We start from the raw sequence: 26,474 nt of genomic DNA, 5'->3' as shown, positions 1-26,474 counted from the left end.
TTAACAACTTTTAACTTTTAATATGCAAATTAAAATAAAAAAAAACTCTGTTATAATTTTGAAATGCATGTAATATGATGTTAAAATGTATTATCTTACTAATTAATAAAGTGTATAATATTTTTACTATATATTTTATTGCTAAACAAAAGTTTTATGATTTTTGTTTACTATTATCAATAATAAGAAGAATTATAATGTAAAATATAAAAAATTTAAAGTTAAGTTTGAATTTGTTCTTTTGAAGATGCTCTTGGTAGGCTTTATGTGAGATTAGTCAATTATATGAATCTGCAAGACATTCAAGTATTTAATGGATATACAAAAAGCTTCTTCATTTCTCTCTTCTGTCTGCATTGTGGAGAAGATAAAGTCAGCGGCGATTCCGGAATCATTTCTCTCTTCTTTTTTGGTCCACCATGAACACAGCTCATCTGGTCACTGAACAGCCCAACTTCAGTTTCAATATCGAGTTACTCAATTTTGAGGTAAAAAAAAATATTAGGCTTTGATTGGTAGAGCATTAGCATTAGCAGTAGCAGTATGCTATAGAAGCAGTATGCTGTAGGAGCAGTATGCTGTAGGAGCAGTATGCTGTAGGAGCAGTATGCTGCAGTAGCTGTATGCTTTTGCTAAACTGTTTAATAAGATGATTGGTAGAGCAGTACGAGTATGTTATTTAAAATTATTAAAAAAATCAGTATATAATATATAATATATTTATTTTTAATGAATATATTTCTAATATATATATAAATATATTAACATATAAAATTTAAAAGATATATAATTAATTTATTTTATTTAATAATTTTAAAACTATGCTTATATCAAAAAATATTATTTTAAAATAAGTTTTATAATTAAAATATCTATTTTTAAAAATAATATTTCACATTTAAAATAAATTAATTTATATAAATTAAATTATATTTTAAATGTCAAATACTATTTTTAAAAAAAATATATTTTTATTGTAAATTAATTTTAGAAATCAAAATTTTATTTTCTAGATATAAAAATAATTTTATGATATTATTAAATAAAATAAATGAATTAATTATATATTTTCTTTAATTTTATAAATTTTAAATGCAAATGCTCTTCTAAAAGCTTCATATGAAAGCATTGGTCATAGAGCATTTGGAGAGCATTAACATTTAGTAAAGAGAAAAAGACAAAAATAGCACTAAGTCAAGTTTTTGTTCTTAAACTAGCACTCAAGGTCAAAAGTCACAAAAATAGCACTTAATGTTTTATCAAAAGTCACAAACTTAAGGTTTAGAGTTAAAGGGTGGGGTTTAGGATTTAGGGTTTAGGGTTTAGAGTTTAGGGTTTAGGGTTTAGAGTTTAGGGTTTAGGGTTTAGGGTTTAGGGTTTAGGGTTTAGAGTTTAGGGTTTAGGGTTTAGGGTTTAGAGTTTAAGGTTTAGGGTTTAGAGTTTAGGGTTTAGAGTTTAGAGTTGAGAAATGAGGTTTTGGGGATAAGATTTCAAATTTTGAAAAATAAAAAAATTAAAATTTTCAAAGGATAAACTTAGAAAGGTGCTATTTTGGTCTTTTTAGTTTTTGAGTGCTATTTTTGTGATATAAACTTAGAAAGATGCTATTTTGGAGATTTGCCCTTTAGTAAATGCTTCTTTATATGATTTTCTAACAATTGTTGATTGGATAATGTAGATCATAATGCTAATGCTAATGCTATACCAATCAAAGACTAAGAAGTCGGAAATACTCTAATCGCATATATCAAGATCCAAATTTTAGGATTAGAAAAGGAAATTATAACACTGATGATATTCTTTTTGATCTGTGGAAATAATATCCCACTTTAACTGATTCACACATCGCCAACAAAGAAAAACTCAAAAAGAGGGTCACACATCAAAAACAATTAAAACACATGCACAGAAATAGCATGTGTAAACAGGGCCGCGCTCAGCTTCTTCCAAAACGACAATAGTCTTAGCAACCCCCACCTTGTCATTTAGGGTATCATTTTACATAGTTTAAGAAAGTTTTTATCACAAAAATACTTTTAAAATGACAAAGGGCTCAAATAGCATTAATTAAATAGTTTAAAGAAACATATACCTATTGGGTTAATTAGCTTAGAATTAAGGTTTGTTTTTGAAAGTTGGGATTTAAGGTTTGGGGATTAAACTTTAGTGTCTAGGATTAGGATTTAAGATCTAAAATTTTAAAATAATAAATTTTTAAATAAATTTATTTATCTTTTGGTGAAAATTAAAAATATTTATTTAAATTAATTATATTATTTACTAAAGGTATATTAGTTTTTGAGTCAATCGGTTGAATATACCGAAAAGAGTGAAAATACCAAAGATATGACAACTATGTGTCTGTGGAGGAAGGCATAACATTAGGGGATTTAGGGTATATTATTAATTAGGGTAAAAGTTTAAGGTATGGGGTGCAATTTCTCTTAGTTTTTTCATCTTTAAAGAAATCTATTTTAGTCATTTTTTATAAAATATTTTAGGATAGTTGTCCATACATTTATATTCCCTTATTAAAGAAAGCATTCGTAAGTTTAATTTGATTACGAAATATTTTGTATTCGCTGATCTTCATTAAAAAGATGTAAACAACACGACTACGAGTCGATCAAAAGGTCCAGAATCTGATCGCTCTCTACATTAGAAACCTATCTCACCAATCATCTTTCTCAACTTGGAATTTTCTTCCCGAAGTTTCTTGTTTTCTTCAACAACATTCTCGTAGCCCTCATTGGCTCGGCTTAGCTCATCGAACAGGCATTTGTTCTCGTTGATGAGATGAACAAGCATGGACCACAACTCGTTCAGGTGTCGCCTTTTCCGCATACGCGATCTCCGAGCTGATTCCCGGTTCGAAACCTTCCTCCTCCGCTTCTTCTCATCATCCTCTGCACTCCGGTTAGACTCATCTGACGTGGCAGGCAAGTTTACAAGTGGAACTTGGTTATTAAAGAACTGTTGATTAGGGTTTGCGCCCGGAAGGTTATAGACAAAACCATCCATATTAGAGAAAATATTTTGTGTTCGCTCGTGACTTAAGTATGATGGTACTAATGTGATGTACTCTAGACTCTAGTTGGGTTCTTATAGATGAATAAATTGTGGTTAGTGACCTCACATTGATAACTACTAATCCACAAGGCTTTTTTTTTGTATATAATATATATCTCATTGGTGGTGATAAAGTTTCATCACTCACGCAATAATGTTATTGTACATCAAATTGTACATCTTAGTCATTTATATGTCTACTGAATTTAGAAACTGATTTGATTGTTGCCATTTGAATAGTTTAAAGAGAATAGCACTTGAATAGTAAAGGATAGAACGAAGTTTTAGACAAGTTCTACTCATGAGCTTGATGAGTAACAAAGCACTGAAGGTAGAGGGTAATAAAAGGAACTATTACGGGACAATCAAAGTTCAATTTTATTAATTATTATAAGGAAGAAAGTGTGAGAGGCAGCAACTCGTAAACGCACCATGTTTCTTATCGAGGAACCTTCCTACCATATCTACTTTTTAATAAGGGCATGTTTTAATTAAAAATCCAATGGTTTTTGAAATTTGTGGCAATAAACTAATAATGTAGCATAAAGTGACTTTATTCCCTATGCCATTTCTAGTGTTAGATAGTTGACAACCGAAGGTGTGACTGTTGGCCGTAAAACTTACTCTAGATTTGACTTTTACTCTCATTCAAACTTTTTCGCCAATTATGTGAAAATGCAAACTAAGAGAAAAATGTCTTGGTTTTGATGAACCATCTCTCTATTTTTTTATAATTAAATGCTATTCTACTACTCAAACTTGAGGTGGTCTAGATAACCAGATCGGAATAAAACAACCAATAAAACCTAGATCTCTATAAAAAGACTTCGCATTCCTAGCTAAAGAGTCCGAAATATGATTTTGTGCTCGTAAAATATAAATGATCTTGACGTCGAAAACATATTTGCAGAGTCTCTATCCTCTCCAATTCTGTTGCAAAACTTGGCCAACCATGAGGCTCCTTAATCATGGCGATCAAATCCTTGCAATTTGTCCCGAAGCTCTGACATATTGAATGCTGGAGCATACTCTCAATCGTCCATCATATTGCTTCCACTTCTGAATGCAAGGAAGACTCTCGCCGTGGGTAATTTCGTGTCCCCATAAGTTGAACCTTTCCCAAGCTGTCCATCAAAACCCATCCACATCCACTGAATTGTGATGTAGATGTTCAAGACCCATCTATCATACATATATTACCCAAGCTTAAGACTTGGGGTTCCTCAATAATGTGATCTTGTGGAACAGGTGGCACCATCTTGTTTGCGTTGAACCTGGCTTGACACTCACTTTCTACATAACGAACTAGCTCTAGTGGATCCCTGTTTATCCCCCTAAATCTAATTATGGCTCGACAATGATGTTCTTTCTCCATAATAGATAGTCTATATTAGCATAAACACTCGGCACCAGAAAGATACTTGGATTTGTTGGTGTTGCTGATAGGGACCAAACTTGTAGTGCCGGTGGACATTCAAAGATGGTATGAGTAACCGACTCTTCTGGTTCTCCACATCGCGGGCAATATTTATCGCATCTCATATTACACCGTATCAAATTTCTCGTTACTGCCACATAACCTGTTATCAATTGCTATATAAGATGACATATTTTCTGAGGCGTTTTTATCGTCCAAGCAAAAGCTTGAAGCTTAGTTATAACCATCTCTCTACTTAAAATGAAGTGGAAACAAGAGTAACATATTTTCTCCACTTTTCATTTTTTTCTTATTATTTCCACCTAGTTATGCTATTTGTTCACCAATCACGCCCTTGTAGAGAGATTTTACAATATATTTATTATCATCGATGAGGTGAACAACCATGGACCACAGTGTAACATTCCAACCGCCTATCGTCAATGGATCATTACGCCAGTTTTTCGGTTTGTGGGTTCCACCTTTGTCAGATGGCTAGTGTATTATTTGGGAGATTTGAAAAACTTGTTATTGATTCTGTAATCACCACCTTCTGTTTTGTCCTTACTCACACACAATACCTAAAATGACTTCTGATATCACTGATTCTAGATTTTCTAAACTCAAGCAAGGTTAATTCTTAAATTATTTTTAGATGTATGACAAAAAAAGATAAATTCACTTAGATGATATATATAGATATGTCACTTCTCTTAATTATCTTCACAAAGACCATCACAACAACACAACTTGCTTAGGTGTTGCCGGTTGTCCCAGACGACTCGCGGTTCAATACCATCCTGCTCTGCTTCCGCTCATCTGACAGGGCAGGCAAGTTTGCAAGTGTAACTCGATGACCCAAGGTTCCGAAGGTAGACAATGAATTTGGGTTTGCACACGGAAAGTTTTAAAACCAACTATAAGGAGAAAATTTGTTATGTGTTCTTTGTGGCTTGGTATTGACGAGATGCATTCTGATTCATAGATGAATGAAATGAGGGTAATAACTAATTCACGAGGCTTAACTGGTGTACACCGTAAATCTTAATATAATCCTTCTCATTTGTTGGGAACTTGTGATAAAGCCTCATCAACCACGCGATCAAGTCAAATCAAATTGTATTCCTAGCCATTTTATATATAGGTCGAAATTTAAAAATAAACTTGACTGTTGTAATCTGAATAGATTTAAGAACTTATACACTATACAAATAAATCATACCTTCTTATTTGCAAAATCTACGGATGGAAAAAATTATAAATAAATCGAATCACATATCGTGTGTTGTTTGTTTTAAATAACATAAACTTTGTAAAAAAATACCATATGATTTTACCTGATAGAACACTATCTTTTCATATCACAGCGAAGAAATGAATCACTTATTTTTATCACATTTTTCCAATTTTGCTATAAATTTAAAATATCTGCCAAATAAGTCACCAGAAAATAGTACCGATGTGCATCGATCTTGCTTTCAAATGAGAAGGAAAACATAATACGAAGAAAACAAACTAAGTATTAGCCGTGAGCTTGATGAGTCATTAAGCACTAAAATGGATGAATGAAGGGGACCATTACCCATGACAAGTAAAAATATTGTTAATTAGCATTACTCTAAGAAAGAAACGTAAGAGGCAGCAACTCGTAGACGCACCCAATGGTTACTGAAATTTGTGGGTAATAATGTGGCATAAAGTGACTTTCTTCCAGACGTTTTAGTGTTAAATAGTTGACAAATGAGAGATTTACAACTTTAATTCGTGGTGCATAATTGTGATAGTTGTGATCGAATGAGCTAAGCTATCTTTTCCATTTTATTTGATTAATTTAATGAATGTTTTATAATACTAATCGAGAAAGATAGTAAGTTTAATTGCGATAGTTGTGGTCGAATGAGCTAAGCTATCCTTTCCATTATATTTGATTAAGTAAATGAATATATTATATATAGAGAAAAACAGTAAGTTTAATTCGTGATGCCTAATTGCGATAGTTGTGATCGAATGAGCTAAGCTATCTTTTCCATTATATATTTGATTAATGTAATGAGCGTTTTATAATATAGAAAAATAGTAAACAACACTAGTTTAACATCAAAAAGTAAGTTTAGAACAAAAAAAACTTTTAATCAATAGAAAACAACATAAAACATTATTATAATTTAAAGCCTAATTTAATCTCACTAAAGTTCTTAAAGTTTATAAATTAATTTTCTATATTTTCATAGGTTATTTTAATTATAAATTTTATTATGTGCTTGCATGATATATATAATATAAATAAAATTAAAAATTAAAAATTTGTAATTTTTGTTTGTAGTTATCAAAACCAATGTTAATTACGCTAGGCGTAACACGTGCGCTTGACCCTAACCTAGCGCAAAATCAATTATTTGGTTAACTATTCATTCTTTTTTTATTAAGTAAAGGTAATATTATTAAAGATCTCTACTGTAAAATCAAATTTCTAAAGACTATTTTTAGTTATGTTGATTAAAATTTGAATGACTATATTTTTAAGGAAAATCTTATATAAATATAAATTGAGTGGTATTTCTTGTAAATATTACATATGAGTAAGATTATTTATAATTAATGATCATGTTTTAATAAGGTAGATAACATACTTTAATAACTCAATTAATTAATATTTTATTTATGATAACTATATAAATTTCTGCTAAATAGTTAAATTTAGTATTTAAATCTTGTCAAAAAAATAAAATTGTACTTTTCAAATTAAAAATATAAATACAATAAATTTGATTATTTAAGTATTTAAAGCATATTAACAAAAAAACAGAATTATAGGGACTAAACTACAAAAATTTAAAATAAAAAAGTAGTCCAAATCATCATATAACCGGCTATAGGCATGCTTTATCTATTTATTATGAGTTTATCTATAGGCATGCTTTATCAAATTCTTATTTAATTTAAGAATTTTTGGCACATTAATATATTTGGGTATGTATTTTCTCCGCCTTCGTAGTGTGGACATGAATAAGCCGTTTTCCCAATTGATATGCGACATATTTTACGACTGATGAATGACGGCTTAGTGACGAATTTACGACTGTCTTGCGATTTTATAGCGATTGTTATGTATATCGATTTCACAATTTGGTTTCCATTTATTGATGCTAGCGCTGTTGGGAAGGAGATTTGTCATTTGAATCTGATCCAAATTATATTGGATATATAAATTGGAACAACTAAAACGATTAGGAGATCATAAAAAGACAAGAGTTTCAAGTTACAAACATCCAAAACAACTCCAACACTTTAAGGAGTTGTACGTTGTTCAAGTTACAAACATTCAAAATAAAATTTAAGTTCATAGAAATACATAACAAAGGCTAAAAGGCAGAACCTATCCAAGAAATGAGGTCCCCACGTTGGGCGATTGGTCGAACAAACGTTCACAACTTTTTTCGGAACATAATTCTTCATATGTTTTTGGTAAATTCTTCACAACCTTTATTATTATCTACCTATCTATATATATAAAAAGGTTTTTTTTCCTCTCCTGTTGAGACACATCAGCATCCACGTCAGAGTGACACGTGGCATACTCCAAACCACCAAATAATATGGTAAATCGGGTTACATATGAGCTCCTTAGCCTAAAACTAGATTGTCTATCTCAGTTAATTGGACCTAAGCATAAATTCCTCTCAAAGGGCCCATATCAATCATTCTTCATGTAGCGTCGTTGTTGACGATCAATGTTCTCTTCTGGACGGTTTGCCATTGGAAAGGTTTAGGTCAGCATTCAATCAAAGTATTTAACTTTCTCATTAACGCCAATGATACAAGTCTTCCGCTACGTCGATTCAATACAACACATATTTTCTCCATAATTTCAATTATACAACTATAAAATAATGGAGTCTGATTTGTTAATGAGCATCACTTTCACCCTCTCTCAATCATTCTTAATCCTTAGAGAACCATTCTCCAGCCATGGCAACCTCTTCCCTTCTGATCGCCGACTTCAAAGCTGGTCGCTCTACCAACACCGCCTAAGTCTGTTTGTATGTGACATGTTTCTCCTGGACGGGAAGAGCAGATCTATCGATTAAAGTAGAATTTCTAACCCTCATTTCATTTACGAAGAACCATTAGAGAATGCAAATCGAGAAACAGTTAATCACAGAGAGAATTTCTAACCCTCATGGTGGAGGTACCTGAGAATAGCGGCGAGGTATACGGGAGCACCGGAGCCATACATGATCACATACTTCTTCAAATTACGAGTGATACGACCGAGGGGAAAATGGAGACCAGCCTTGACCGACATGGAAACACTATTCTTCCTCCTGCAACTCTCTCCGGCTTCGCTGCTTCTGGTTACTCCATCGGAACCAAACAGATTCTTAATACATGTTCTAAGACTCCGCCGCATGACCCAATCAGCGTCTGAGAATACAGTTATCGAAGCTATGGCATCGTGAGTTTGAGTTGGAAGTTAGAATCTTCTAAACACCATTACTAAACTTGATGCAACATCAATGGCTGCTCAAGCTCCAACCAAAGCTTCTAGGAGCTTGCGTTAACAAGGTAATAAGAAGATATCTTTTTAAGAATCACATGATGACTTGATGAGCTCTTGACGCTTCACCACGTTCTCTTCTGCAACAACCAAAACCTCATTCAGTAGCTTCAGCTTCTCGATGGCTCTCTCTGCGTTAAGATAGGACTGAGATCAAAAATGAAGGACGCTGAAAAAATAGTTAATTGTAGAAAGAATTATTATGTTTCTATAAAATCACATGAACAGAATGTGGTTTGATAAAAAAAAAAGAGATAGAATATTGTAAAATTCTTATAATATAAGGTGATTCTTTGCTTTTCCATGGAACATCCTTCTGTAACTTAAAAGGATGTTGTTGACGTTAATGTTGCGTTTCATTGCCTCTAACTAACTTCTAGCGCCAGTTTCTGGAACTGCCTATCTTTTTCTCCAATCCATTGTATGTTCTGGGTTGATGTGTTTTTGGTTATACAAATCACTAGCTTAAAAGATTTTGCAGATTCTTCAAGGATTTTCAGATGAACTAAAACTTGCTAGCTTAAAGATTTCCGTTACCACGAATGTTGTAATGAATTAAAACAGTTTGGACTCACATATTGTATGTTGTTGTAATTGAAATTTGTTAGTATGGATGGAAAAACTGCCGAGCCACTATGCAAATTAAACGTTGTAAATAGTGAGTCTGCTAGTTAAAAATGGTGAGATGTCATACCTATATACTAGATAATGGTTAAAGTGCTGAGAATTAAAAATAAATACCATATGAAAACTCAGTATCAATCAGATTAAAAGTATATAACTAAAATATTAAACATTTCAAGCTTTGGTTGACCACCTTAGAGCACCTCCATCAGTGAGGATGTTAAATTGAGGTTCTTATTAATTAAATAATTGTATTTTTAATTTAAGTTAGTTATGTATTTAAATTTAAAATTCAAAATGCCAATTGACCATTGATTGATAAACATATGAACTTACTGTTTTATAATCGGTTCTTGCAATACTAGTTTTAGAACTTCTTTATTTTCTCTTTCCTATTATTCTTTTATTTTTAATATTTCTGTGTCAGAGAACTCCAACTAAGAACCATGGATGGAAGTGGTCTTAGAGAGCAGTTTCGCTAGATATTCTGATCCCATCTTGCTGGCTAAGTGACCGTAGTTGGGATTGGTGTCATAATATACCCACTCTTTTCTTCTTGCAAGCATCATCATGTCGACACTCTTATTATTTTCTGCTTGCCAACGGCTGACGATTCCAACCCTTGCAGCATATATGATAATTTCTCGAGAATCTTAATAAGGCATGCATTACTTTATGTTAGGAACATATTTTCTAGAAGAACAGGTACACACGATATTGATTTGGTTACTGTTATTATCCCAATGTTAGCATATTGGAAATAACAAATGTCATGTATGGCTCAAAAGTTAAAATATACCATATCATGTGAAACAAAAAATGGCAGAGGTGCTTACTCCTAAATGAGTTAGTTTCTTTGTCCATTAAATATAACTAGACCCTGATCCCGCCAGCGCAGGTATGAATTTTCAGTTTTTAATTATTTATTTTATTAAATGATGTATTTGTAATATTCATTCATATTATATTCATTAAGTAAATATTTTTTTTGCATCTTAAACTATCTTTTTTTTACGAATGTGTGATATCATATAAAAATATAAAAAAATGAGTATATAGAGTTAATTAGATAATTGTAAAAACAGAAAAAAAAATTTCTTGTGCGATATCATATAAATAATGATCCGCCCAGTTAACAAAAATCATGATTTTTATATGTATATTTTTTTTTATTTTGACAATTTCCTTAAAACTATATTAAATTTTACATATTTTAATTAGAATATTTTTAATATTATTGTCTATTAAATGATGCATTCTACTCATATGTTTTTTGATCACGTGTATTTTTAATAGCAAAAACTTTAAATTACTGATAACAAAATTTTCATTGTGGGATTAATAATTTTAGTAATTTATAATTTAAGAAAATTTATCAATGTTAGTTTAAAACTTTTATCAAAAACAATTATTCAAAGTAAATGTTGAAATTAAAATATTTATTTATTCAATATGGTTTATAGTTTAATTTAGAATGATATATACACATATATATTTTAAATCTTAATGATTAGTTAAATTAGACTTTTATTTATATGATTTTGTAATCATTTGTATTTTGTCATAACAAAAATTTTAAAACATGGATCGGAAAATTTGAATGTGAGACTTTTAACAGTTTTAGTAATTTATAGTCGTTTTTAAAAATTCAAAATATAACATATACAGAAAAATTTAAATTTTTATAATATGGTTATTGTGATTTTTTTAAATTATTTTAATAGTTTAAAATTAAACAAATTTGATAGAAGGTACATTATTTTTTATCAGATCTTTATTATTCAAAATCATTAATTGTCATATATACTTTAGCCACATTAGGCAATTCCGTAATCTTTATTTGAGGAAATAATAAATGTCATTAATAATGAATTTATGGTTAGTTTAATAAAAAACTTATTATATAATTAGATGGACCAACATATTTCTCTAATAATTCTAAGAATCATCATAGTGATGACACGTGGCTACAAAAAAAAGTTGTAATGTTTCACAAATAATATATAGGGGATATGGACCTATTGATGGACCTATTGATTCATCACTTTATTTAGAATCCAATAAATATATTGTTGGTAACATATATTTGATTATTTCGTAGGTTCGGTTACTAAATATTGTATCCGCTCGTCTTAGAAAACAGACCTTAAGAAGAAGTTTACGAGTTGCAGGATACCCCTTCTATACGGTTAATTTTGGGCAATTCCGGATGAAGCATTGATTTTAGGCTCTCAAAAATTTTGAAAAAAATACGTAGATATAAGCTAAAAAAAATTCTTTTAAGTCCTGAAATTTGTAGAAAAAAACATTTTAGTTGCTATCTTTAATAAATCGCTATGGTCCGCTAAATCTTAGAGCCGACCCTGCCTCTCTGCATTAAAAAAAAAACTATTTATAAGCCCAAATTTCACCAATAATGAGCTTTCTTTTCGAAGTTTCTTGTTCTCTTTTACAACTTACTCACTACAAGAAATAGTTTAATTTCTGACCTTTAATTTTATTAGAAAATGGTCAAAACACTCTATTTTGACCATTTTATGAACACATAAAATTGTCAAAAAGCTCTGTCAGAAATTGAATACGGTCAGAAAATGGCCAAAAATATTTGACCACATTAATGGTCAGAAATGTCGTCAAAAAAATAAACATCACGAAATGGTCAAAAACAATTATCCATTTTCTGACAAATTTTTGGCCACTTTTTTTGTTGATTTTAAAATACTATTTAATAATTTATCAAATTAGTAATTTAAATACATAATAATTATAATAGCATTATGAAACTTTTAATGATGAATATGTTATAATTAACTGTTATTTGAAACATAGCAATTGATGTTTAGCAACATAAGAATACATATATTGGGTGCCAAAAAAAAGGAATACATATATTGAAAAACAGAGCTAAAAATGAAACAAAAGGGCATTCGTCATGTCCGTCATTTCTTAATTCCCTTGTTCTTCTTCATCTTGTCTATCTTTGTTGTCTCAGCAGATCCATTCCTAGTTTTGTTCTGAAAAAAGGATAAAATGAGTGATGACTAACTAGTTTAAAATGTCACACTTAATAACTATTCTTTATCTTTTTTGGTAACGCTTTCTAAACACTTAAACAAATCTTCATGCTTGAGCTTCTCCAATTAAAAATCTAAACCAATTAGGAAGAAAACTAGAAAACAAAAAAAAAGAAGCGAAAACTAAAAAACTGTAATCCAAGTTTTGGTAATCAAGTTCGGATCTCTATACGACATGTTTGAACCGAGACTGTCGATAGAAAAGGACGAGTTCTTGTCGGTGGGTCAAGACAAAGACGTGTTTTATTAGATCAAGTGAATGCTCAGTCGTGTTACAAGGAAGGGAAAACAAGGAAATGAACCGGCGAAAGCTAATTTACCGGAGAATACAAGTCGGCGAGAATAAGATGTAAAACCCTAGTTTCTTGCCGAAAGTAAGTGTGTGGTAATTTGCGGATCCTTTCATCGTTGTCTCTCCTCCTCCTTTTATAGACGGTCTTCTTTTGACCTAATTCGACTTGACCTAACGGGCTTTCTCGACGATTAGGCCGAGGTGTCGGGCTGCTGAACCGAGTCGTCGAGCCAAAGACTTACGGTCGTTCGCTCTGCCGGCTAAAAGTAGTCCGAAGTCGAGTCGACTACTGGCTCGCGAGTCGACGAGCCAAGCTCATCTGTTTTGAACATGTGTCAGGACAATCATCATGTGGGCCTTTTGGGAGTGTCAGGCCCATACCCAACAGTAAGTCCCCCCAGTTCCCTGGTGAGTAGCGTAGCCGACTCAGCGAATTTGGAAGTAGGGTTTACAAGATAATTGTTCTGGACCCGCGATCCCGCTTGACTCCTCGACTACACGGACGACTCGCTTGCTCGTGACTTGCAGTTTCATTGGATTGGTTCGAACCGGCGGTTTCCTTTGGCTTTGGTTGCAATCGTTGGATTTGGTCTAAACCGGTTTCGGTTTACCACGAGAAGTCGAACTGTCGCGAGATCTGGTGAATTTCACGCGCCTAAATGGGCCTACATAGGCCCATCTAGGTCTAATGATGACGCCTCAGGGTGCGCAGTCTCTCCTTATAAATACCCCTCTCGCCTCTCATTTTCTTCATTCTTCACCCGACTCAGGTACTTTCTCTCTCTTTCTCTCTGCTTCTCTCTCTACCCCTTTTTAGTCATAGATTCCTAGAAACTTGCCATGTCGTCGGGCGGTAGGCTTTCCAAGGAACAGAAAGGGAAGGCTGTGGCGACGGAGACGAGCCCCTTACGAGTCATCGACTCGACCCTGCCTTCTGATTTTGAGGCGATTCATCGTGAGGCCATGATGGATACGACGAATATGGATACGTCCCAGCGGGTCCTGGTCGCCGAGTCGGCGTGTCTAATTCGCGAGGAAAGGGCGACCGTTGAGTCGGTCGTGCAAGATTGTGCGAGAGATAGTCGAGGCGGAGCCCACGATGGAGAGATTTCTCCTCCTGATTTTGTTCCATGCTGCTATCATCCTGAGGGGATTTTCGAAGATCTCCCGGCGTTGGCACCAGGGCTGTTACGTCCTCCGGTCGTGGAGGGACAATCGTGGGAGAATGTTGAGGCGACTCGTTCGACTCCAAGTAGCGTGAAGATTCTGTGTTGGAGTCGGGGTGACTTTTCTGATTCCAACTAAGACCCAGAGGCCATGGTCACCCCCGGTGGGATTCCAATGTGTTTATGAATCCTATTTTCAGAATGAGACCAGGCTTTGGTTAACGATCCCTAGGCTCATCACGTCTTACGTGAGGCGTCGTGATGCGGTGATAAGTCAGTTCTTAAATGGTTCGTTTCATCTCCCGGTAGCATTGTTAGTGATGGCGGCTGAGATCGACGTGTCGATGAATGTTCGAGCCTTCGAGGAGTTGACGTATCTTAAGTCGATGGGGGAAGGGTTGTACTCGATCCAAATGAGGCCGAACTACAACGTTATCGTCGGGCATCCCAACAGGACGAACAACTGGCAGCGTTTTTATTTCTACGTCAAGTCGGATGAGTTTGCTTTCGGGGAGCCGCCCGGCGACACCTTTCATTTTTTATGGAACTCTGAACTTGGTAGATTGTTGTTGATAACTCACAATTGATTGCTTCCCTGATCTTACTAGTTTTCTTTTGAATGCAGTTGATCATCCAGATACAGCGGCTTATCCCGAAGAATTTATAGAGAACGCTCGGGCTGTCGCACTGCTCGCTCAAGAAAGTTAGGATGACATTACTGTGGAAAGGATTCGGCGAGTCATCGACAGGATCTCGCGAAGTGAGTTTTCTCTTATTTCACTCGCGTTTCTTTGTTATTTCATCGTTCTTACTTATCGATCTTTTGCAGAGGATTGGAGATCTGATCTTTTGCCACTAGTGACTGGTCGCAAACATCGGTTTTCGTTATTCACGAGAGCGGAACAGAGAAAAATCACCACTGCAAGAGAGATGAAGGCACTTCCAGACTTAAGTGCAATCATCGGGAAAAGATTGAGTGGCTCGTCTAGTGACGTGCCGTCGAGGACTCCTGACGGAGTTGATCGCAGGGAGTCTCCTCCTGCGGTCATTCGACCATCGCCGGTTCCTGACCCTGTCGGTTCCGAACCTTCAAGGGAAAGTTTGGTGCCAGAAGTCGACGAGTCGGCGCGGACTAAGAAGAAAGGAAAGAAGAGACCGGCTATTGACGCATCTATCACTGTGGTTCAGGGGGGTTCATTGGAAATTGCTGCCGAGGTTCGTCAGGATGAACCTCCCCAAAAGAAGAAGAAGAAGGATAAGAAGAAGAAGCCTGCCGAAAAGGACCCGGTGCCGAGTGTCGGGGCAGATAATCGAGACACTACAAGAAAATTAGCTTATTGTGACGAAATTTTAAGACTATAATTATCCGTAACAAATTTGTGATGTATTAGAGACAATTTTGTGACTACTTTTTTATATCACAAATTAGTAGCTTGTTTGTCACAATGTTTTGACGGATTATGGCGTAACCAATTTTGGTCACAAATAATTACAAAAGTGTGACAAAAATAGGAGACGTAATAAGTGTGACAAACTTGTGACTGTAGTTATTGTTGCATCCGTAACGAATTTGTGGCAGACTCCCGAGTTTCAATTTGTGACAATAGAAAGACTTATCGTTACTAACTAATTGTTTAATCAAAACTCTAAACCCCAAATAAAAGTTTTGAAACCCTAAGCTATAAACAGAAAAAGTAATTACTTTAATACATTGATCCAAAGCTAAGATTCAACGTTTACAAAAGAATTCTAATTTTTCATATGTTATTTTCAAAATTTTACTTTAATCTTCAAACCTTAATCAAAACCCAAACTATGTATTCCAATTTCTAAATTAAAAATTCTAAACCTTTAACTTTAAATTCTTAGGCATTAGATTTAAATCATAAACCATAAAATAAAATATGCCTATTACTTGTACATAAATAAAACCAATATATAGATCTTGAACTATCTAAACTCAAATCTAACCCTAAGTTATAAACAATAAATTTTAAATATACTAAAATGTAACCCTGATTATATAAAAACTTCAAAATCTAAAATTTACACCAGTTTTTAAATATAAATAATAGAAATTTGAAAATTTAAAGGAAAAATAAATAAATATTATTTGGTTTAAAATTTATTCATGTTATATGTCTAAATATCACAATTCACAACTAATCACAATTTGTCACCCTTTTTTGACAACAAAGATAGATTTTATTCAAATAGTGAATGGGTAATACAATTTGTCACTTTTATTATATATCACAATTGCTAAAATAAAAGTATGGCCATAAAATTTTGACTGAATTTTTTTTTGTTCCCCCGATTTAAGTGTGTAACCCGCCGCCACAAATATATCCTAAAACCCTAATTACACTTACAATAACTTCTAATTTTTCTTGTTTAATTTGCCTCCATTATCTCTCTCTCTTTTCCTTCGGTTTCGTTCTTAGATCGTATCTCGTTTCTTAATTTTTCAGTCTTGTTCAGTTGCATATAAGAATTTCCGGCAGTGGTTAGAAGAGGAGATGTGTTTCTTCAATCTCTCCAGCAGTGGTAAGAGATCTTCGCATCCAATGTTAATCTTCGTTTTGTTGTGTTCGATGCAGACATTTGCATGTCGACTCAGCTTACTTTGATAGCAGTTAGATCCTTTTGTTTTACGTAATATTAGAGATTTTCCTGCCAATTTCAGTTTACTTTGAATTTTGAGATGAGAAAAGTGAATCGATTCCAGTTTTTGATTCTTCTCAGCCGAGCATAGTTTGATACTTTGATTTTCTACATTTTTGCTCTTTAAATTGTTTTGTTTATTTAGATATATGGACCTTTCATACCAGGTCAATTCAGCGAGATGAAGAATCTAAACCAGTGGAAACACAAGTTCATGTTCTATTGTCGTTACTTTATCTCAGTTTCACCACGCTTGAATTTCCTGGTGAGAAGATTTATTTATCTTTAAAAGTAGTTCTATTGTGATAACGTAGTTATGCTGCGAGAATGATTAGGTTTGAATATTGCAGACTGAGAAATTTTAATATAATTTTTTAAATTGTTGCAGACGCAATTCTGGTAAGCCTTTCAACAGTCAAATACCAAGATGAGAATTGATCTGAGGCTACAATACGAACGCTGGAAGCACATCTCTCACTGTTTGATAAGGATCCATAAAAACTACGATCTTTTGCTGAGACACAATTTGCACATTATTACTATTCTAAGATGACCGCCCTGCTCGGCAAGAAATTTCAGATTGTTTGGGATGATATATTGGTCTGCCACAGCTAATCAAGTGTTCTACCTTCGAATGTGATGGTGGTGGAAAACGCAGCATCAATGATCTGCAACAGCGGTGGTGTTGGCCGGTACGGCCGAGACGACAGAATTAGATGTATTGATTTATTGTTTTCTTTTTATCTTTAATTTTAATTATTTAATTAATTTTATTTATTTGTATTACAAAATATTATTCGAAAAATAAATAGATTTTTTTTATTATTTTTAAATTTAATTTATATGTACATTTGATTTTATTTTTTAATTGTATATTTTATAATTAAATTACGGCATATAAAAGCATTAAAATGTATGGTCACAAAGTAGCGTTTTGTTACATATTTTTTGTAACAGTGAGATACAAAATTGGTACGCTGTATTTGTTACAAATTACGACTGTCTGAGACAATTTGGTTAGTAAGTAATCATGACACTATTACGACGCTTTCGTTCTGTCACTAAATGTAACAAATTGGTTACCGAATATATTTGTCACAAAACTTGTGACATTTTTGTTACGTAAAAAAATTTGTTACGACGGTATTGTAACCATTAACATTTGGTCACTAATTTGTCACAATATCATTATTGTGACGAAAATACTTTTATTGTGACCAATTTTTTTGTCACAATATGTTAATTTTTTTGTAGTGAGAGCTCGTGGTTCACGAAGAGTCGAGTCGTGGTAACGCGGCTTTGACTGATGACGGGTTGAGCAGTATTCCGGTCGTTCCCTTGGAAAGGGGGAGAAGGGAACCATCTGTTGATCGAGGTTCCGACGGTCGAGACCATTCTAAGACGCCCGAAGGGAGGCGCGAAGCAGGAGTTTCTCAATCGATCACTGCCACCACTTCTCGCTCTACGCCGTCGGCTCCCGGAGGCAGCTCTACTCGAAAGAAAGGTCCCGTCAAGTTCCTTGATTACGTGGAGTTCAAATACGACGGTGACACACCGCTCGCCTACGCCCCAGAGGAATGCGCCGAGTTAGTTCGCCAAATCCGAGGAGGTGCGAATGATATGCCGCCGGTTAAAGACCTTATTTTCAAGGACGCTTATGTCGATGCGGGAAGGACCAAGGTTCTGGTAAGGGTTGCTTTCCTCCTTCTGTCTTTTTAATGCTTCTGGTCCTGACTCTCAATCTTTTTTTACGCAGAGTGATGGTAGTGTGAATTACGTCATTGAGCTGTACGACACGACCTTGAAAGAAACTATCTCCAAGTTGAAGAACACTGAAAGGCTCGTGCGAGTGAAGGACTCAGCTCTTAACTGTAAAACCAGTGAGTTCAAAGCAGTGATCGAGAAGGCTGAGGCAGAGCAGAGTCGACTACTCGCAGAGAAGAAGGCCCAGAAGGCGAAGTTCACGGAGAAGTTTGGAGAGCTGAAGGGCAAATTCAAGACTGCTGGCGAGAAGATCAGAGTTCTTGAGCGAGAGAAAGCCTCTCTTGAGGAAGAGAAGGCCGCTTGGGAGAAGGAGAAGGCTGCTACGGTCTTAAGGCATCTGAAGGAGATCAACCAGTTGAGGGACTCCCGAAGCTACGAGGTTACCCTTGAGAGGGTCTGCGTTCAGATTGAGATGGTCGCGAACTGCAATAGGCGCTTCAACAACATTCGCGAGCGGGAGGCTCGTCGTGATGATTTCGACACCGCGAGGTGTCTCTACAGTCAAGCATTCGGGATGAAGAAATGTCTTGAGGCGCTTAAGGAGAATGGGATCGACATCCCTCAGGAGTCGATCGATCTGTTCGCCGGGTCGGAAAAAGAGTATGGTGAAAATGCCGTTCGCCTAGATGTGGGTGAAATCCTTGTAGAGTATCTCTGCATGTCTCCTCTCGCTCTAGCGTCTAAGTTCCTCAACGAGAACTTCCTAGCGGTGATCGATCCGTATGGGTCGAACGCTGGTTTAATCGATGCCGGAACCGCTGCTACCCTTCAGACTCCAAGCAGCTCGCAAGGCGAGCCGTCATCTGAGAGGTTGGCGGTTCCGTTGGTCGAGGGATCGACAGTTCCTCCCGTACTTCCTTCGAGTGATCCTGGTTCAGCTCCCTTAGGAGCAAGCTCTATTGTTGATGAAGAAGCACCAGCTCGAGAGGTCGGTCCTGGCGACGCAGATCCGGTCCTCCCCGCCGAAGGAAGAGAAACGTGACCCGGTCTTGATGACCTGGTCGAGTTGTCTGATTCTTCGATCGAAAGAAGCGGCCAGAACGAGTCCAGCAACGGAGCACCTCCCGGAGTAGGGGAAGATTTGAATGCATCATCAGTTGAGAGGGGGGGAGCGAGGGAGCGAGGACGCGATTGCCCAAGTCCCCGAGGTACCTGAAAGCAGGTCACTGGTGGCTGACCCACCCATTTCTGACGTGGGAGTTGTCGAGAATGTTCTTTATCCGGTTCCTCGACTTTCAGTGGACGATCCTGGCCGGGGCGAGGGCTGACTCTTTATGTTTGTTGTAATCTTTCTTAGTTGTTTTGTCTTTTGGCCCTTCGAGGTCTTGTGTTGTTGTAACTCCGAACCTCTTTGTTTTGTGGCTTTGTTCTTTGTTTTGAACCTTCAGTAAGCCTTATGACTTTTTTTGGACTTAAGAACTTTTTCAAACGAAGTTTGCCTTAGTTGTGAAATGAGGCTTCTTGGACTCGGAATTTCCAAAGGTCTTTTGACGAGTCGTCGAATTTTGTTTCTGACTTTAGATTTTGACGATTTTAATATGGCAATATGGTCGGCATCTCGAAGTAACACTCAAGGCTGATCAGATGGTTTATCGAGTTTTGACGCGTTGTGCCGTCAGTTCGAGTTTCCGATTTCGAAGAGAATCGTTTGTTTTTCGAGCGACAGCGGTTCTCAACCGATCTCAATGTAATCCTAGAATATGAGGTTGGCCGAACCTGACTTTAAAGGATCATAAGATGATTGAAAGCCGTCGTCTCGATCGTATCGGCTGGGGCCGTGATACAACCGGAAGTCCCCCGAGCACGTGTCTGATCAGGACATGCTCGTTAGTGGGTGCGAGTGCTAGTACGTTCGTCCGAGAGACAGGGCTGTGCTCGTGCGTAAGCATCGCCAAAAAAATTCGCACTTCCTCTCGTCGAGGGGATTTGTTTTGATTTTTTGGTTATAGCTGGACCGGTTAAGGCTGCCTACGTACCTCTGGGAGAGGATCAATCCATTCGTAGTTCCTTTTTGATGAGCGAAAGTGGCATTGGATGATGCGCATTCACTAGTTTTTTTTTTCTTTTTTTGTGAGTGAAAGTGACTGATTGTCATTCACTCGTTGGTTTTGAGGTCTGATCGAGCAAAACTGGCAGTTGCTCGATCGTTAGATACGTTTTTCAAGAGTAGTATCTTCGGAGATGCATGGAGTTCCATGCTCTGGGAACAGGTTTGCCTGTTGATGTCTCGAGTCGATAGACTCCTGGTTTAATGACTTGGGCGATCTTGTACGGTCCTTCCCAGTTAGTTCCAAGCTTGCCTGCGTTCAGCTCCTTAGTTTTTTCGAACACTTTACGGAGTACAATATCGCCCAGTTCGAGAGGTCGAGACTTGACCTTCTTGTTGTAATAGCTCTCGATCTGATGCTGATAGTTCTGGAAGCGGAGCAAGGCTTGGTCGCGTCGTTCTTCGATAGCGTCCAAAGCATCGAGCAGCATGTCGCTATTAAGCTCAACGTTCTGTGGCATTTTTGACCGACGTAGACTGGTTACGTTCACTTTGGCGGGAGCCATAGCTTCGACTCCGTGGGCCATTGAGAAAGGAGTTGATTTCGTTGCTCCTCGAGGAATCGTTCTATGCGACCAAAGAACACAGTCGAGTTCATCGGCCCAGCATCCTTTTTTCAAGTCGAGGCGTTTCTTTAACCCGTCGATTATGATCTTGTTAAATGCCTCAGCTTGACCATTGCGCTGCGGGTACTACGGACTCGATGTGTTGAGTTGGATTCTCCATCTTTCGCAGAACTCTCGAAACTTGTTCGATATGAATTGGGAGCCATTGTCAGTAACTATTTCGTAAGGTAGGCCGTGGCGACAGATGATGTTTTTCCACACGAACCGTTGAACTTCTTTTTCTGTTATTCTGGCAAAAGCTTCCGCCTCGATCCACTTTGTAAAGTAGTCAGTTAGCACCAGGGCGAAGCGTTTCTGTCGAGAGCTTGGCATAGGGCCGATTATGTCCATTCCCCATCGCATAAAAGGGTATGGTGTCGTCATCGTCCGTAGCAGCTCTGTCGGGGAATGGACTGTCGAAGTGTGTCGCTGGCATTGGTCGCATCTTTGAGTGTATGCCTCGCAATCCGCGTTCATTGTTGGCCCGTAAAAGCCGAGGCTTTTGACTTTTAAAGCGAGTGCTCGACCTCCGGAGTGATTTTCTGCAGCGCCTTCATACGTTTCGGCCATGACAAGATGCGTTTCTTCGCCGTTGATGCACTTAAAGAGTACTTTGGTTGTGGTCCATCGATGGAGTTCTCCATCCAAGACGACGTAGTGGGCACTCCTTGTCTTGAGTCGTCTTGCAATCCATTTCTCGGAAGGTAGCTTTCCATCGACCAGATAGTTGATTAATTATGTCCTCCAGTCGGTAGCTTCAACTTGTTCTGCTGTGGGGTCCTCATCCATGGGGATGGCTTCGGTTATGGGTTCTACGACGGTCGCTTCGCTAGGCGGGAGCTCGATGCTTGGTTTGTCGATCTTGTGGATGGGGATGGTCCATTTCACCTGATCGCGCAGCCTGCTACCCAAGGCAGCGAGGGCGTTGGCGCACACGTTCTCTCCTCTGGGGACTTTGGTGAGTTCGAAGAATTCGAAGTCCTTAGCGAATGTTTGAACGACTTTAAGGTACGCGTCCATTCGTTCGTTACGAGCATCGTAGTTGCCGCTAAACTGACTGGTAACGAGTTGTGAGTCTCAGTATGCACTGAGGCGTTTTGCTTTGGCTGCCTTAGAGACTCGTAGTCCTGCGATCAATGACACGTATTCTGCTTCATTGTTTGAAGCGGTGAAGCCGAAACTGAACGACTGTCTGATTAGCTCGCCTGTTGGAGACTGTAGTTGGACTCCTGCTCCTGATCCTTTGTTTGTTGACGATCCGTCGACGTGAAGTATCCAATTCTAACTTGGAAGGATTAGGTCTTGCTCTAGCTCTGGTGCGAGCTCGATCAGGAAGTCAGCGAGGACTTGGGATTTTGCCGCTGTTCGATTTTTGAACACAATGTCGTGCTCACTGAGCCCACTTCGATAATCGTCCGGACTGGTTGGTGTTTTGCATTACTGTGCAGAGCGGTTGATTTGTTAGTACTTCGATTGTATGCGATTGGAAGTAAGGACGCAGCTTCCTCGATGACGTGATAACTGCAAGAGCCATCTTCTCGAGGGTGGGGTATCGTGTTTCTGGGTTGGTCATTCGCTTGCTCGTGTAGAAGATGGGCTTCTGCTGAGGATACTGCAAGAACCATCTTCTCGAGGACGCTGCTGACCACGGTGGAGGATACTGTGATATAAAGGGAGAGTGTATCACCGGCTTCTGGTTTCGATAGCATGGGAGGAGTCGTTAGATACTGTTTGAGTTGTCTGAACGCCTCTTCGCACTTCACGTCCCAGACGAAACGCTTGTTTCCACGCAGTAGCTCGTAAAAGGGGAGGCATTTATCCGTGGACCTCGAGATGAAGCAGTTCAATGCTGCAATCCCTCCCCGTGAGCCGCTGAACCTCTCTGCTGTTTTTTGGGCTGGGAAGGTCAAGTATGGCGGTGATCTGCTTAGGATTCACCTTTTTCCCTCGCTGGGTGACAATGTATCCCAAGAACTCGTCTGAAGTGACGCCGAAGGTGCATTCTGCAGGGTTGAGTTTCATTCCGTACTCATTCAGCGTTTTAAAGCACTCTTTTAGATGATTTAGATGATCTGCCGCGCGGAGTGACTTAACCAGCATGTCGTCGATGTAGACCTCCATTGTGTTCCCCAGTTTATCGGCGAACATTCGATTGACGAGTCGTTGATAGGTCGCACCGACATTCTTAAGACCGAATGGCATCACTTTGTAGAAGTACGTCCCTCTATCGGTGATGAATACTGTTTTCTCTCGATCGTCTGGGTGCATCATGATCTGATTGTAACCCGAGAATGCGTCCGTGAAGGTCAAGAGCTCGTTTCCAGCAGTCGATTCGACTAATCTATCGATATGCGGAAGCGGGTAACTGTCTTTGGGGCAAGCCTTGTTCAGATCGGTGAATTCGACGCAGACACGCCACTTTCCGTTCTTCTTCTTGACGACGACCGGGTTAGGCAACCACTCCGGGTATCGCACCTCGGCGATTGAACCGGCTGCGAGCATTCGATCGACTTCTTCGTTGACGGCCTTGCTTCGTTCAGGGCCAAGCTTGCGTCTCTTTTGGCGAATAAGCTTGATGGTTGGATCTACATTCAACTCGTGGGATGTTATGGCGGGACTTATTCCCTTCATATATGACGTTGTCCAAGCGAATGTTGATGCGTTCTGCTTCAGGAAGTCGATGATCGTGCGTTGCATCTCGTTGGTGAGGAAAGCGCCGACTAGGACTATTTTGCTTTGGTCGGAGTCATAGATCGTCACTTCTAGAATCTCGTCTTTTTAAGGTTGGATTTGCTTTGCTATCGCGTTGATGCGAGGAGTCGACTGTTGCATCTTCACTGTTGCAATCAGTAGGTCACGAGCGGGCTGCTGATTCCCGTGAAGAGTCTGTATTTGATCGTTCAGTCCAGGAAACTTCACGCACTGATGATACGTCGATGATATTGCCTTGATCGGATGTAACCAGGGGGTTCCGAGGATCGCGTTATATGGAGCCTTTGTTCGGATAATGGAAAACTTGCCATGCGTGTTACTCCGCATGCGTAGACCAGAAGCATGATTATTCCGATCATCGTCTCGGAAGCTCCGTTGAATCCCGTAAGGAAGCGCGCAGGTCGACTCCCATCTTATCGAGTGTATCGCGAAAGATCAGATCAACCGAACTGCCAGTATCGAACAAAACTTTGGCGACGTCACACTTTACGAGTCCTACTTTGATGAGTAGGGGGTTGTTATGAGGTAGATGGACGTCGATGGCATCGTCAGGTGATAAAGTGATCGAGAGATCATTCTCACGTTTCGATGGCCATTTCTTTGAGGTTATTGCCTGTCGTCGATGGTCCTTGATCGATCGAACCGAGTTGCCGCAAGGTGGCGAGCCTCCCATAATTACATTTAAGAAGGGAACGCGCTCGATCCGTCTATTTTGCAGTTGGACCCTCAGGTCTTTAGGCGAGTCTTCGATGATTGGCTCATGTTTATCGCTTTTCCTGGCTTTCGTTTCCTCCAACTTTCGTTGTAAGTCGGAACGTTTAGGCCGGTTGAGCTTGATCCTGAGGTCTTCTGATTTTGAGTTTAGCTGATCACGAAGGTCGAAGACTCGGGGCTTGAGCTGGGGTTGAACAATGGAGTCTTTGACTCTTTTAGCCTTGGACTCTTCGATGATTGAACAATAGAGTCGTGCACACGGTCGATTGTCTGCGACTTTCACCTGAGCTTGTTTCTCAAGTCATTCGACTCTTCCGGTCTGCCGTTTTCACTTGGTCGCTTGTTGGAGCGTTCGTGCCAATCGCAGACTTTGCTCTCCTCTTCTTCATCCGAGGAGGAACTTGGTCGTGCGAGGATAACTTTGACGCGTCGACGATTACGAGGTTGCTCTTCTTCGACTTGTGCTTCTCCCTCGTCTTCGTCTTGCTCTTCTGGCTTGTCATCCTCTGCGCGTTTGGGTCGGGCTCCGGCCTTGTCTTGACTTTTCTGAGCCTTCTTTTCTTTGTTTTTGCTCCAGCTCTTGGTGTTGTTTTGCCTAGGCTTGGGGAGCTCGACGTTGGCTGTTCCGTTTTCGTAAGATGAGAAAAGGGCATCGACCAGATGCCTGCAGTTTCTTGTGTCGTGTGCCTTGGACTTATGGTAACTGCACCACAGGTTTGGCTCAGTCGTGCCAGGATTCGAAGTTGAAGGCGCCGAAGAAGTTTGCGGCTTCTCGTCGTTCTCCCAGACGTTCCAACCTTTCTCGCGCACAACGACAGTCGATCCCGGGGGCGGGTTTTTATCTTCGACGACATAGACAAAGCTTTTCTGCTGATTAGATTTGCTGCCTGTGGCGTGCTGTCGGGGTTCTTGGCGTGCCTCAGGAGCTTTTGGAGCAGTCGTCGGTTTTGCGGCCGCATTCATTTTCTTGAGTATCGCTGCTGTGTCTTCTTCCATTCGGATGAAGTTGTTCGACCTCGCGATAGCATCTTGAAGCGACTTGGTGGGGTTTCTGTAGAGATCCTCGCGAAACAGGGACTTGAGGTAGAGAGTATTCATCAACGTGTCAACGGCGATGCTGTCTGGGATATGTACCTTCGAAGCGACAATTTTGAACTTCTCCATGAAGTCGCGGAGGCTTTGGTTCGCTCCCTGAGATAGGTTCCAAAGGTTGGATAGGGTCGCTCCTTGTCTCGTAAACATGATGTACTGCTTGAGGAATGCGGATGTTAGGTCGTGAAAGTTGTTGATGGAGTCTCGTTCCAATCCTGTGAACCATCCAAGGGCTGGTCCTTGAAGACTCTCGACGAAGAGCTGACAATAGCCAGCGTCTCTTTCCTCATCAGAAAAGTTAGTTCGACCCATCGCGATGTTGAATGCGGTGATATGGTCAGTCGGGTCTGCCTTTCCGACAAAAGTCGGAAGGCGGATTTTCTCGGCTGGTCGGTACCGTACGTCAGTGATTCGCTGGGAAAAGGGGGTTTTTAGGGTTTCGGCGAGGACGCGTTCAATCAACGGCGCCGAAGTAGGTCCTTCAAGCATTCGGTCTTTCATGTCCAAGAACGACTGCATAAGCTCAACGATTTCCCGGACGGTAACGAGATCTACGCCACCGGGTGTTTGAGCCTGGGCGGCGTTTGTGTTCGTCGTGTTTTCTGCGCCGACTGTTCGGTAAGTGTCGAACAGCTGTTTTCGGACCGTCGAGGCCGGATCTCCTGAGTTTCCGGCC

At 38.5% G+C, this 26,474-nt stretch overlaps 2 protein-coding genes across 2 annotated transcripts; one reads left to right on the top strand and one right to left on the bottom strand.

Annotated features, from left to right (window-relative positions):
- Positions 1 to 2,556: 2,556 nt before the first annotated feature.
- LOC106410168 (basic leucine zipper 8) lies at positions 2,557 to 3,057 on the bottom strand. The gene has a single exon (XM_013850658.3). The coding sequence runs from the start codon at positions 3,019 to 3,021 to the stop codon at positions 2,659 to 2,661; it is 363 nt and encodes a 120-aa protein (XP_013706112.2). The 5' UTR covers positions 3,022 to 3,057; the 3' UTR covers positions 2,557 to 2,658.
- Positions 3,058 to 16,690: 13,633 nt separating this feature from the next.
- LOC111205209 lies at positions 16,691 to 20,049 on the top strand. Its single transcript, XM_048749272.1, has 3 exons — positions 16,691 to 16,747; positions 17,032 to 17,129; positions 17,280 to 20,049. Exon 3 carries the CDS (start codon positions 19,041 to 19,043, stop codon positions 19,608 to 19,610), a length of 570 nt encoding a protein of 189 aa, XP_048605229.1. The 5' UTR covers positions 16,691 to 16,747; positions 17,032 to 17,129; positions 17,280 to 19,040; the 3' UTR covers positions 19,611 to 20,049.
- The last annotated feature ends 6,425 nt before the right edge of the window (positions 20,050 to 26,474 follow it).

This window comes from Brassica napus, chromosome C2 (genome assembly GCF_020379485.1).
Source record: "Brassica napus cultivar Da-Ae chromosome C2, Da-Ae, whole genome shotgun sequence".
Classification (NCBI taxonomy): domain Eukaryota; kingdom Viridiplantae; phylum Streptophyta; class Magnoliopsida; order Brassicales; family Brassicaceae; genus Brassica; species Brassica napus.
The sequence above is the reverse complement of the archived record's forward strand: the minus strand, read 5'-3'. Positions and strand labels throughout refer to the sequence as shown.

Coding starts and splice junctions, on each gene's coding strand:
- LOC106410168 (XM_013850658.3), bottom strand. CDS start 3,021: ATGGATGGTTTTGTCTATAACCTTCCGGGCGCAAACCCTAATCAACAG.
- LOC111205209 (XM_048749272.1), top strand. CDS start 19,041: ATGGTCGCGAACTGCAATAGGCGCTTCAACAACATTCGCGAGCGGGAG.